Below are 14,582 nucleotides of genomic sequence, written 5' to 3'. Positions count from 1 at the left end.
ACACGCACACACACACACACACACACACACACACACACACACACACACACACACACACACACACACACACACACACACACACACACACACACACACGTTAAAAACAACATCCACTCCAAGTAATTGTATGAATGAATTATGTGTGAGAAATACTATATTCTTGAGGAGCTAGGAGGATTTATGAAATGCTAAATGTGCTTAAATGTCAATCGATGATGCCTATTATGACAAGTTCATTGTTTTTCGGGGTTTTAGGAGCCTAGTTTCCAGCTCAACTAAGTCAGGTTTGACGTCCGGTATCTTACTAAGATCCCTCCAGATAATAACTTGTCGAGGGAGTGTTTTGGAACTGGCTCTCTTTCCCATGGGGGTTTCTTTGGAGTACATTTACTTAAAATGTGCTGTAATTAGAACACAAACAGCATGTGAAAGGAGAGCAGAGCATGACCTATACCTGCCTCCAGTGGTGGAAATAATACTGCTATAAAGCTGCTATAAGGAATAATGTCAAAATATGAATGACCTTTTTATTTTTTAGGTATTCACACAGCCAGCAATGAGTAGAACGCTCCCAAAAATAATTTAGTCTCTGCGAAACATCTAGGGGCCGCAATCTGCATTCAAAGATCTTCCTAGAAGCTTTGTCATTGGTCGAAAAAAACCTGGTCGCAGTGACTAACCAATCAGGAAGCAGACAGGCAAATCGACCAATGACAAAGCTTCTAGGAAAAACTTTGAATGCAGATTGCGGCCCCTAGATGTGTCACAGAGACTACATTTTTTTGGGGAGCGTTCTACCCATTGCTGGCTGTGTGAATACCAAAAAAATTAAAAGGTCATTACAATTTTGACATATTATTGCTTATAGCAGCTTTAATTAAAACTATCAACACTGCAATGTAGAAATACTCCGTTGCAAGTAAAAGTCTGGAATTCAAAATGTACTTGAGTAAAAGTACAAAAGTATTGGCATCAAAATGTAGGCCTACTTAAAGTACCAAAAGTAGAAAGTACTCAATATGTAGAATGTCCCATTTCACTGTATAGAGTACTGTATAGGGCTCATGTGGTTAATGCATATTTTGTAATAATAATCAAAATCTACAAAGTAACTTACTTAATTAAAGTGTTCAAATACTTGTAGTAGAATAAAAGTACCGTACAATATTTGATTCTGAGATGTAGTGGAGTAGAAGTAAAAGTATTGTAATTTGGAAATACTCTAGTAAAGTGAAAAAAGAAAATACCTCAACATTGTACAGTACTTGAGTACTTAGTTACTTTCCACCACTGCCTGCCCCACAACAAAGAAACGAATTCTAGCAGAAATGTGGCCAAATGATAACAAAGCTCAAGACCGTCCACTGACTCACATATTTTGGAATACTTCTGAAGGAGTGGTTCCAATGGAAAGTCATTAGGGAGAGATGCCGTGGCACCTGGCTTCCAGTAAAGCATATTTTAAGATTCAATGCAATGGTACAAAAATGAAGTAAGCAATTCAAGACAGCAATAAATCTCTCATGCTCTTTCCTGGGCAGCACACCCATAAAGTCTGCTTTAGTCATTATCTTATACAGTTTTTTTTCCCCCAACATGGTGCTGGAAGCAGCAGGTCCAATTAAAAAGACTAGAATTCGACCGGCCTTTTGGCCGGTCTCACTCTAGCGCCACGCCACGCCATCCAGGTAGCCAGTGTACTGTACCATACTGTACTGTACCATACTGTACTGTAGCATACTGTACCGTACCATACTGTACCGTACTGTAACATACTGTACCATACTGATTTGAACCGTACGGCACTGTACCATACTGCACTGTACTGTCCCATACTGTGCCGTACTGTACCATACTGTACTGTACTGCACCATACTGTGTGTGTGTGTGTGTGTGTGTGTGTGTGTGTGTGTGTGTGTGTGTGAACGCGTGTGTGTGTGTGTGTGTGTGCGTGTGTGCGTGCGTGTGTGTGTGCGTGCGCATGCAGTGGAAAAGGGAGTGGCCTAAAATGTGATGTAATTTGCATCACAGTGAAATAGTGCGCAATAACATGGTATTTCATGCAAATGCAAACTGTACAGTAGTTATGACAGTTGCATGGATGCAACATAGTGCATTATGTCTGGACAGGCATGCAGTAGGTGTTGTGCATGGAGAGATTTGTGCAAACAGTGTGGTTTGGTAGGATAACGCGGACGGATAAACGGGCGACCCCCCTTTCAATTAGTGTAGCAAGATTCTTAGACTGTGAAATGAGACACAAAAATCGCCATCAACTTTTCAGAGGATTCATTTTCTATTCTCAAAACAAAGTGTGCAGAGGAATAATATTACTTATTTTTCACAGGCTGAATTTAATCCCTGGTGCAATAATGGAAAATGTGCAGTATCTTGCAGAGTTGTATGAGGGAGTTGATGGAATTTAGTAGGTCCAAATCAGAAGTTTAGTTTTCAGCAAAACATTACAACTGGCAATCAATGCAGAGGTAAATACGACCCCTAACCTTCACTGTGACTTCCTGTCCCTCTTTATGACCTTGCATTTGGTGTTAAGACTGCAGGCCAGGCTGTCCCTACTATAACCAATACCTTAACTATAACATAGACCTTATTTGTGAACTTGAGGTCTCCCCTTCCTCTCCTCGGCCCAGGTTTCCTGCAGGGAGATGGTAATCTCCATAATCTTAAACAGCAGAAACAAACAGACATGGAGGCAAGAGGGAGCCAGGAAGTGGGCAACAGGAAGCATTTAATTGGGATATGAGTCGTTGGGGAGGACCACGGAGTGACCTATCTGGTGAACTAGGGACACAGCTGCACACGGCAGGGCAATGATGAACTTGTCATTTTTATTGGTTATACCAGGGGTTCTCAACCCGTGGGTCGCGACCCCTCTGGGGGTCGCCAAATTATTTTAGGGGGTCCCCAAATTATTTAAAAAAAATATATATATATATATATATATTTTCACGATTTTTCAAAAATAGCAGACCTACAAGCTCATAGCGCGCCACTCGGTGGCGCGCTATGAGCTTGTAGATCTGCTATTTTTCAATAGCTAAATTATAACAATGCTTAAAACACCAAAAGGGGTTCCCGCCCAAAATGGTTTAAGGTTATTGTAGCAGTCAATTTATATTGGGGGGTCGGGAGGGGGCGGGGCGGGGGTCCCGAGACATTGCCAAAGCATTTCCGGGGGTCCCCGGCCAAAAACGTTGAGAACCCCTGGGTTATACCATCTCAAGCCTGAGCCCGGCCATCAGGCATTCTCCATGTGTGCTTCTGGATATTACTGCCTTATATTTCCGGATGTCTGTCAATTCTTAAAGGACAACTTTGGGTTTTTTCAACCACGGTTCACATTTTAGGTTCTTATTAGAGGAAGTTAAAGATGAGTGTAAAAAAAGTTTTCATTTGCTGCTTTCTTTTGTTTTAGCGATTTTAGCTATTTTTGACAGGGGGGCGGGGGCATTCGAACATGGGGCTAAATACATATATATATATTTTTACAAACTTTTACGGCGATTTCTTTATTGTTATTAACTATAGTCCTACTAGACGGCAGGAAATTACATCTATAGAGCGTCGCAGTCCCGCCCCCTTTCAGAACGACGAGGGACCCAGACGATAATTTCCCATGCATTTTTCCCATAGATGTTTCAAAAAGTATTTATTTAAAGACCTGTAAGCCTCGGACAAAGCCAACTCGGATTGTGACAAAGCATGACAAAAAACACAATATTTTGGGCCGAACAAATAATTACAAAGAATAAAAAACAACAAAGTGTTGTACCCTGCCCTTTTTTTCTTCTAAAAATACATATTTATTAGCCCCATGTTCGAATGCCCCCGCCCCCCGGTCAAAAACAGCTAAAATCGCTAAAACGAAGGAAAACAGCAAATGAAAGAAAATTTACACCCATCTTTTACTTTCTCTATAATAACCACCTAAAACATGAACCTTGGTTGAAAAAAAACAAAGTTGTCCTTTAAAGGACCACTTCACCACTTTTCACATGTTCATGATAAAACACCACCATTTCTTCCTACTCAGTCTGTGTCTCATAGGAGGGCTTTGGGCAGTTCGGACACCCGTCCACCTGTGACATCATCATTAGGCAGATTTTTTTTGTTTTAAAATATATTTAGATTTTTATTATCGTGAGAACGATGGCTTCAACTTTTGCATTGCAACTTTTCAGGAAAAGAAAGCCTGCCGTTTCTATTAGCTTGGATTTCTGAACTGCCCACAGCCTTCCTATGAGACACAGACTGAGTAGGAAAAAATTGTGGTATTTTATCATGAACATTAGTTAGGACCAATTATAGGAAGAGAAGTTGAAAAGTGGTGAAGTGGCCTAATATGAAAGACATACAGCACGTGGTGCCAACACTGTAAGCCTGCATGTGAAGCAAGACCAATACAGGTAAAGGAATAGTGTCTGAATATTCCTGAGGGCAGATTCTGTGACTCTGTGGTCTTCCTGATCACAAGTTCAAGTTGGAGCTGAAGGGAAGGGAGGTCTGCACTTGGTAATCCCACACACATTTCCCAAGAAGACATGTAGGGAGAACAGAACCATTTTTCTTTACACAGAGTGTAAAAATGTACCCAATCGGGCCATCTGGGTGCATTTTTAAGAGGCTCATAGTTAAATTATCACTGAACACTTCAAACTGTGCAGAGAGAGACCCATGCACAACTCCCCTGTACCAAGAGCTCCCTGATCAAGACCAGATGGAGATACTATAAACACAGCCTCATAGGTTTTCCCCTAAACAGTCATGTCTCTCTTCTGCGAGATACAATTTGACAAAATACCTCAAATTAAGGATTTGGTTGGACTGAGCACTGGGGAAGAGCACAAGGCAAGAGTGCTGATAGCAGTTCCTCCAGTTTGATCGCAGCCAAAAAGAGGATTTATACGGCAGCCGAGAACAACGCACAGCCCGGGACTATGTGGTCAGAGGAGCCCTCTCCGCCTGCTCCATCTCGGATTTATGGCCAACCATCGCTGTATGCTTAGCAATGTCTCGGTGTGTGAAGAAACGCCAAGTAGCGCCTCCCTTTAGCAACAAAGCACACACACCATCGAAAGGTCTTGACATACGAGCAGATTAAAGGCTCGCTGGAAGCATGGAGCGGCCTGCACAGATGTTGGGTTCAGTCAGCGTGCCTTAAGTGAGGGTCAGCAAGGGTCACCTGTCACTCCGCTGACAACAGAGTGTTTGTATGTAAGCCTGGCGTGTCATGGGGAGAGTGGCGCTCTGTAGCAGAATGATACCAGAGAAGACATGGTCAAGGCTGCTGGGCTGTCACTGAACCCCTCAGCTGCCCGGCCGGCCTTCAGTGAAAACAGAAAGGTCGCAACAATCTAAGCACGGCCTCAACACAGCAGCTGGGACAAACCTAGCAACACTTCAGTCTCTTATCCTCAAATCTCATTACAAACATTTGCATGTGCACAGAGAGATTTATGATTGGGAATTAATTACAGACTTTGTTTTGTCTGACTACAGCAAGACACCATATTATTTAGGAAGCCTTTGTGATATTTGAAAGCTTTCTAAAGTTTATGCAAACAGCATATTCACAGTAAATGTACATGCCGTTCCGTATATGCCTTTCATAGGGAAAACAGCTGATGTGCAGAATAATTCATCTAACCATCACTTTTTTTGCAGTGCCTTAGGCTAGGAATTCTAAAAGAAAGATGTTAAAGTCATCAGAGTTAGTGAAACAAAGAAGGCTCTCTGTGGAGGGAGAGCAATGACAATAAAATCCCTGTCTAAACCCCTCTGGTAAGTGAGACAGTGAGGCTGACAGTCAGATGTGAGGACATATAGTACGTCTCACTCCTGCTGATGTTAAGGACATCTTCCTAAGTGGTCTCACATCCTGAAGCTCCAGTGCCAGGCCAGCTTTCCATTTCAAGTGTTTCCATCCGCAGCGTCTGACACGCTGGGCTGCACTGCTGGAAAAGTTCTGAGAGCACACGTCCTGCAGAATGGCACTGGAGATAACCCCTAAACTCTGTCACAACATGTGAGGCCAAATGAGCCAATAAAACAGATGACCCGTGACCCCTTACAACGGGACGTAAATAAAAGGAAAGCCTCTGTAGAGGACCGCGCCCAGCACTCACTACACGGACTGTGGCCTGTGCAAAAACCCAAACAAACACAACAAAGAAAACATGTAAATGGAACGGGGGACTGATGGTTCTGAAAAGATAACGTGTAAATAGAGTGGCCATATATGGACTCCTCGCGACACAGTCATGTGTAAAGGGCCGTTCACGCCAAACACCATAACAATTACTATAACATTAATGATGTGAGCTTCCACACTGATGAACAATAACGTCAGTAAGCACTGGTAACAAACATGCACTGGCTCTCAAGCTGTGGAATGAGTTGTTGATATTTAAATATATGCTAGGTTTGATGGAACTATATTTACTTGACCCCTTCTGTTGCTTACTCCAATCGTGAACTTTGTAAGTCACTCCAGATTAGTGCAACTTCTAAATACATTACCGTTACCAATATGTTCCTATGGCCTCGGGCTGGGCGATATGGACATACAAAATAAATTATGACAATATGCTCGATATTGATATAGTGATGTTTATATGATATCTTATTGTGATTTCAATCAATTTTATTCTTCAAGATTTTTCAAAAACAGAGAGAATAACCCTTATACATTGCCTTTTCTTTGATCTTTGACAATGTTTTGATAGATATAATGTTGATATATTACCCAGCCCTAGTACCATGGCCTTTATCCTTATCATGTCTGAGTGTTGGTGTTGGTGATGTACACTACAAACTCACTTGGAAGTCCTCCAGAGGGAACTGCAGCATGTCTCGGAGAACATCACTGAGAATCTGGGTCTTCCTCTGCACCAGCACATTCTCATAGTCCAACGGCTCAATCACTTTGGGCTTCACCTACGGAACACAGACAATACTCTTTTAATATGGTATTCATCATAATATAATATACATGTATAGCACAAACAGTGCTCAGACCAAGATACATTGCAGGACTCTAGACATTTATTTTTCTAACTGAAAACAGCTTTTCAGTTTCCACTTTATAATGTTCCACTTTGCAAATTCATCTAATCGAAAGTGAACAGGATAGGTTCAAGGTTCAAGGTTGTCTTTATTTGTCTCTCTCAGGAGAAATGTGTCTTGGAGATAAGAGTCACAGCTGCATACGGTACATATATACACATTCACAAAAAAGGATCCAAAACACAAGTGTCAGTGGTGAAGATAGATCACCTCAACAGAGATCTCTTCACACCCCAACAGCAGTAGAGATGGAAACTATTCTAGCTGTGGGTGGAAAGCGAAGGCCACAGTACTGTTAAAAATAAAAAAGTATGCACAAAAAATATACCGAAGCAATACAATGCTTTTGTGAGTCAAGCAGCATAAGTTGACAGAGCACATCATCTAAATGCACCACAGATGTAATAACAGAAGACAACCATCCCAGGGCGGGATTCCATCAATCCACAAGCTCAATTATGGCTAGATGGTTTGATAGTCTGAACATTCGGCCTGTGAACGATCACAATCAGAACACCTCCTGTCCCGTGCTATTCCCCAGTCCAAACATTTAAAGTTGGAAAACAGTGCAGTGGTTAAGAACATGTGTGCTACACTAAAAACAATACATTGTTATGTATGCATTTGTAATTCCAAAACGTTTTTTTTTAAACACTTTTCCAAAACGTCAAAAAAGTCATACAAGAGTCATACACACAACAAAGCAAAATAACAAAAAATACAAAACAATAAATTATATAAAATATATACATATAAATACACTGTATAATATATAGAGTGTGTGTATAAGGTGCACAGGGAAGATATGACAATGAACATCATTTAATATCTTAATTGTTCTCCCTCCTTATATACCTTAATATCTTATTTTTTCTCCGAGCAGGGAGAAAAATGTAGCAGAGCCGAACACCAAGATAAATTATATGCACATGCCTGACATGCCGTGACAGCCGACAGTATGAGGGCTCTATTCACCCATAGAGAATACATCCGCCTCAGCACTATAGTGGGAGGGTCATAATGACCTCATCCCTCCATGACTGACTGTCTCTCACACACACACACAAAATAGAACTACAACAATACGGTATCATGCTACTCTTCGATCCATGCGTACAATACACGGTTATCCTATACGCCGTAGAGGACGTCGGCCTTCCTTCTCATCTTTTGACCCATCTGGCATAAGAAACAAGAAGATTCACTGTTATCTATTATCTCCTTTTTGGGATAACAATAAGGCTACTTTTGTTGTTATTCATTCACGGCAACACAGTGTATTGTCATGAATAATCTGTGACCTTCATTTCCTCCAGACGCACGTACACGCACGACCAGTAGACACGTTGTTTGCCTGTGTTGTTATCTACTGTCTGTAACACAAGTCTTTAACCATCTTCACTTACTGACTCACCTGGCCTGTCTGCCCACTCTTCATTTCACTGTCTCTCTGTGCATGTATATCTCTTTCTCGACTTACATTCTGTGTTATCTCTCTCTCTCTCTCCGTCAATCTCTTCCTGTCTCCTTCTGTGTGTCTTGAGACAACCTCACAGTGAGCTTTGTATGTACTGTACCGTATGGGCTGGTCAGGCACGTGACCAGTGTACATTTGTGTTCTAGAAGAATTCTGAGTAAGCCATTGCTCATCTTAATGATGCCTGATAATGTCTCAGGCCCGCAGGTGGCAGACAGACAGGGTGGCACTGGCACCCCCCTCCCCGTCCTCCTGATCTGCTCCCCGTCTCTGAAACTGATAGAGGGAGAGATACGAGAACCAGTCTCGCTTGTCTATGACGCGAGGTGATGTGTTATCGTCGAGAGACGCGCGCACACGCATGCACGCGCACACGCACGCACGCACGCAAGAAATAGAATTGGTCAATATTCAAGACTCTCCCTCTGAGATCATGCTAGCATGATCAGCTCCAGATGTGGAGGCAACATGCTCTTGAAGCCTAATTTAAGCAGCGAGTTAAAATCATGAGTGTTCATATAACTGAGAATGTGTATTTGTACACTTAAACAGTTAAATGTACATGTTTACAGTGTGCTTAATCGGAGTACGTCAGTGTCGCTTTAAAAAGAAAAGTGGCACGTTGCGTCATGTATTTTGTTGTAAATCTGTTATTTGTCAGCGAGAGACCTTGTCCTGCTACAGTATATGATTAAAGATCGAGCTGCACTACACTATTCACTTCACACCCCGCTATCTCCCTGGCTGTTAAATTCACACACACTTCAGCATTAGATCCCTCCTCCTATCAGCCGGTGCTGTTGAGAGGCTGCACTACATGTAGCTATCTCTAATGCCAACTTTATCTCCACAGTCTCTCTATGCAATCAGGCCTCAGCAAGTGGATTTTAGTGGATTGGGATCATGACAACATTACACAGCTACTGGGTGCCATGATGTACCATAAATCTTCCATCATCACCTTATTGTATAACCAACCACATCTGTTCCAGAGGATTTACTGAAATAGGGTGTAGACTAGAGTACATTGCTGCTGTTTTGCTAATGGATGTCAGATGTCATCTTTAGGTGTGTGTGTGTGTGTGTGTGTGTGTGTGTGTGTGTGTGTGTGTGTGTGTGTGTGTGTGTGTGCGCGTGCCGAAATAGCCGATCGACAAGCTCACAACGCGCCATGCTGTGATCTTGTAGATCTCCTATTTTTGTCTTTACAGCCCAATGACAGTCAATGACAGTTTGATAGACACAGTGGCAACCTAAGACCTGAAAACATTAGAACCACATGCCCGCCCCAGTACAGTACCAATACCTTTTCATAGCCTGAGACACAATACAACGCTTCAGCCTCAGACAGACAGACAGTCAGATACCAGGAATACCCAAACATCATGCACATGGGGTCTGTTCAGTATTTTAACTCTCCCACATTAATCTACTCTAATTATGCTTTTAGCGTCCCAAAAACCTGGTGAAGTCCTAACAGCTGCACTTAAAAAACCTGCAATTAAAGAAAAAGGGGGCTTAACCATTCAGATATATATATATATATATATATATATATCTTCCACTAAAACAGATTTGGCCACATTATTAGCAATGGTTACCTCCTCTCACCATTTTTGGATTCCTAAACCCACTCTCCCCTGCTGATGACAATAATCTGGTCTATTGTCTGTCTCCATATCCTCCCACTCTCTCCATGCACTCCCATCCACATCAGCACCGACTGAGCTCCCCCACATGCTTATTGCTTATGTCAGTGACCAGAGGGGTCAAACCACACTGTACACTAGTAAGCACTGGGTAAGAAAATGCCCATTCACAAACAGGAGCCCAGTCATTCCCTCTGCCCACAGCTCTACAGACCATTATAAACATCGTGAATGGACCTGGTTCTGTTACTGTATGTCTTGAAGATCACGAGCACTAACTGATTAATCTTGGAAAGGACACAAGTTCCTGTTTTCAGTGTTTTGCTGCCAACAAGTGCAGTATAAATATGTCCACTAAGAAAAAAGTATTGATATACGATTATACGTTTTAGAGAATGGAGCTGTTGTCCTGATGTCCAACATCTGTAAGATTAACCACATTAACCCTAGTGTCTCTATTTTGGGCATGTCATTATAGGTAAACATAGGTGAAGGTGAAGAGTATATATATTTTTTCTTTTTTTCTTTTTCTTTAGTTAATATTTGTATATTTATTCATATAATAATTTCAAGTTATACTTTCTAAAATATAATCACTATTCATCGCACAACAAAGTATATAACCTAGTCCATAAATAAACACCACTTTGCAATAAGAACTTGACAGTTGAAGGCAAGCTTCTGGAGCAGACTGTTGAGCTCCATCTCCACGGGACAGTGACAGCTGTCTCGCTAGGCACCAGCCATTCCTTCCAAGGCTTCCAGTTCCATCACATCACAGCACAGCACAGCAGTCTTTACCCAGACTCAAACAGTAATACTTTATAGTTCCCCATAACCCATACATTTGATGTTTTGCTACAGACTGTTGTTCATAGAGATCATTGTAGAGACCCAGGGTGTGAGTTGAAAATTTCAACCTGCCAAGGATTATATCGCTGTTGTTAAAGTTGACTTTTGAGCCGAATGGTGCTTTTTTTACGAGGGGTGCTGAGTAACTGTGTTGCACTCTATATCCATTCAGGTACTTTTAGCACCTGTCAAGGCCATCGTCCTCTCTGCTGGTGCTAACATAGCACTTTTGAAATATGACTCCTGTCATTCCTGATCATTGTGAGGAATCACCAAGAAATGACAAACATTCAGTTCAGTTTACAGCCCTCAGGCTCTTCTCACGCTTTATCGCAGCCTTACTGATCATGGACTTACAGTATTGACCATGACAAATCAATACATAGACCGTGATGTACAGTAGCAGTGTAGTTCTACAAGACATTGTACCATATATGACAGGATAAATTGAATAGCTTAGCAGTGAAGCATGCGTGCAAGTTTTTCAAGTTTAATTTACATCTAGTCCATGACTTACCACCACCTGTGGTACAGCGTCTACCTCCGTCTCCGCTTCAGCTAGAGTCTTGTACTGCTGCGGAGACTCAATGACCAGTTCCTTCTTTGGGGTTTTATTCGCCCTTCCTTGCATTGTCAACAGCTGTGGCAAGATATCTCCTCACTAGATCCCAAAGACAAGCGGACAGCCAGCATATCCAATGAAGAAAAGCCTTGTGCAGGAAAACGCCAGGGAAGTTTCTCCTCCACACATACACTCTTACACTACAGCTCTCCCTCTACACACTGCTCTGGGAGTCTGAAGAACACCCGGGACTCACACCCAGGCTGGAGAGATGGCCCCTCCCACACTCAGCTGTACTGCCTAGGGCAGTAACACACGCATGCTTGCTTGCCCCACACACACACACACACACACACACACACACACACACACACACACACACACACACACACACACACACACACACACACACACACACACACACACACACACACACACACACACACACACACACACACACACACACACACACACACACACACACACACACACACACACACACACACACACACACACACACACACACACACACACACACACACACACACACACACACACACACACACACACACACACACACACCTGACCCCTTGCCATCCACCTGCACACTGACACAGGCCTGACAAAGGAAAATAAAAGAGACACATTCCTTAAGTATTACAGTCTGACCAGGGAGCGTCCGCGCCTTCTGTAGCAGGACAGCTGGACAACATTGAGAACTGACTACAGAGGAGAATGAGAGGCAGATGAACACCTCAATGCAGCAATATCACACAGCAACAAGTAACATGAAGAAGAACTAACATGAAAAACCCTCCATAAAACACCAGCATGGGTGGATCAGACTGAGTTCATAGCGAGTGCATCTGATACAACATGGACAGTTCTTGACCAAAATAAAGTCCCATACATACACCGCCATCTAAACTACACTATTCGATTCTGTATGCCAGATATTGTTGCTGTTGAGCAGAAACCTTTTGTTGCCGTTGAGCAAAAACCTTTTATGTCCAAAACCGCTTGTTTTCAGGAAATGGAAAATGAACCTGTGTTTTGTGTTATTATTTAGTCGGCACGCAGTAAGTAGCCTTAGGGACCAATGATTCCTAAGTCATGTGGCTGATAGGTCAGATCAGGAGCCTATCTCCCATTTCCGTAGCATGAGGCAGCTTGATGTACTGTACAAGTACACCCCCTGGACATGACGCTAGTATGTCGCAGTCACAAGCTCTTGTTAAGTCTGTCTTTGGATTTTGTAAATATTTAACCAGTGAAAAGTCTTAACGGCTTTCAACCTGATGTCTCTATTTTTGGCATGTCAATATTAGGCAAAGATGTCCCAAAGCAAAGCAAAGCAAAGTTCTTTGTTTACCCAGGGTGAATGGACTAAGCTCGAGATGCTTGTTTACAGCCAGACCCTGCTCATAGAACATTTCATGGTAGGGGTTCAATGCCTTGCTCAAGGGCACTTCAGCGGTGGTAATTTTAACGTGCCGGTCTGGGGATTCGAACTGGCGACCTTCCGATAACAAGACCGCTCCGCAAACCGTTCGGACACCGCTGCCCCAAAGTTTCCCAACTATTTCATGTAGTGATTACTAGTGAAGATAGCACATCTACAAGTTTGTTCGGTGTGAGATTTTAGAACGGCTACTTTCGTACTTTATGCTACTTTTGAATGACACTGTCAAAGTATAAAATAGGTACATGTAATATATGATGTGTTATGATGATATCTCCAGATATTTTCAACGTGTAGCTGTAGAATGAATTTTAACAGAGTCTGTTTGTAATCACAGGGGTGAGGCGTGCAGGGAGATTAGACCTGACTCCTGTCTGCCCCCACAGCCCCCCGGTTGTTGATCCATCTGTGCTGGAGGGGCATTCCGATGTGACGCAGCCCCAGCCAACCCACCTAGGAGTGGGCCTGACCCTCCGGATTCCTCCGCGGGCCAGAGCGGGGAGGATGTTATCTTTTCATGCCTGTGTCAGAGTTTAACGCCACGGGGGGAGGGGCCAGGCTCACTTTACAGCTGCTGCTCCTCCCCTCCCACTGTCACCTGCACCTCCCCATCATCACAGTACAGTACCAAACCAACCCCCCCCCCCCCCCCCCCCCAAACGCACATGCACATGCACACACACACACTTAACGATCATGACAGGTTCCGCAATGGAATGTCTTACAGTTCAGAGATCTACCTAAGGGCATATAAGCCAGTTCTCCAAGGGGCCCAGAGTGGCAGGGGTGAGTCATGACATCACGCACTTCTTGTCTCTGATAAGAGCTGTCTTCCCTGTCGCTTTGCTCCAACAGCTGATGATAAGTGAGAAACCTCGATAGGTCTTTGAGTTGGAATACCATCGTCACAGCTACACTAAACGAGGCAGGTGTTTTCCTGGGAAAACGACTGCCCTATAGATAGTCCCACATGTGTCAGCTTCACGTCTTGCTATTTCAACCTGTGTGTCATCGCCTGTTTATCTGCACTGATTGGACGTGCACTCAAATAGTGGAGTGCACACTTGTGTTAGCACAAGACACTATAGTACTCCCACTCAATGACAATCGTGAGACCAATTTTTATCCAACATTCTCTGAAAACAAACTTTGTTTACTGGATGTCCTTCTTCCTGGACTGGGGAAGTTTATATGACTTAAGGTTTGCTATTAACCCCTGCTACTGTATATAATAGATTACACAAAGAAGCTCTAAAAGTAATTTAAAGTTATAACCATTATGGTTCAGAAGATAATCCAGATATTATATGAATGAGATATTACATTAATGGGACATATAATCTATAGATAGATAAACAATATTGAGTGGTCTGGTACTACTACTATCAATGGTGTAGCCTAATCGGACATGTTTTAATGTTACAGTGGGTGACGCACAGGGAACAATGGCACATTAACAGCAGTGTCGGCCTGTTCTATCTGTCCAACTTTGAT

General features: G+C 42.8%; 1 protein-coding gene across 4 annotated transcripts in view; it reads right to left on the bottom strand.

Annotated features, from left to right (window-relative positions):
* The window catches only part of LOC306935081 (dedicator of cytokinesis protein 9), a 99,015-nt gene that overhangs the window by 46,146 nt on the left and 38,287 nt on the right, over positions 1-14,582 (bottom strand). For 2 of the 4 annotated variants that reach the window (XM_079517932.1, XM_079517933.1), the window contains exons 1-2: positions 11,582-11,729; positions 6,841-6,957 (exon numbers count right to left, since the gene is read on the bottom strand). In XM_079517932.1, coding sequence (XP_079374058.1) covers positions 6,841-6,957; positions 11,582-11,695 — 231 coding nt within the window. In that variant the 5' untranslated portion in view covers positions 11,696-11,729. Of the gene's footprint in view, positions 1-6,840; positions 6,958-11,581; positions 11,730-14,582 lie in introns of those variants that run through there. The other 2 variants (XM_079517930.1, XM_079517931.1) reach the window with 1 other exon arrangement.

Source organism: Electrona antarctica, assembly GCF_951216825.1.
Source record: "Electrona antarctica genome assembly, chromosome: 13".
Taxonomy (NCBI): domain Eukaryota; kingdom Metazoa; phylum Chordata; class Actinopteri; order Myctophiformes; family Myctophidae; genus Electrona; species Electrona antarctica.
The sequence above is the reverse complement of the archived record's forward strand: the minus strand, read 5'-3'. Positions and strand labels throughout refer to the sequence as shown.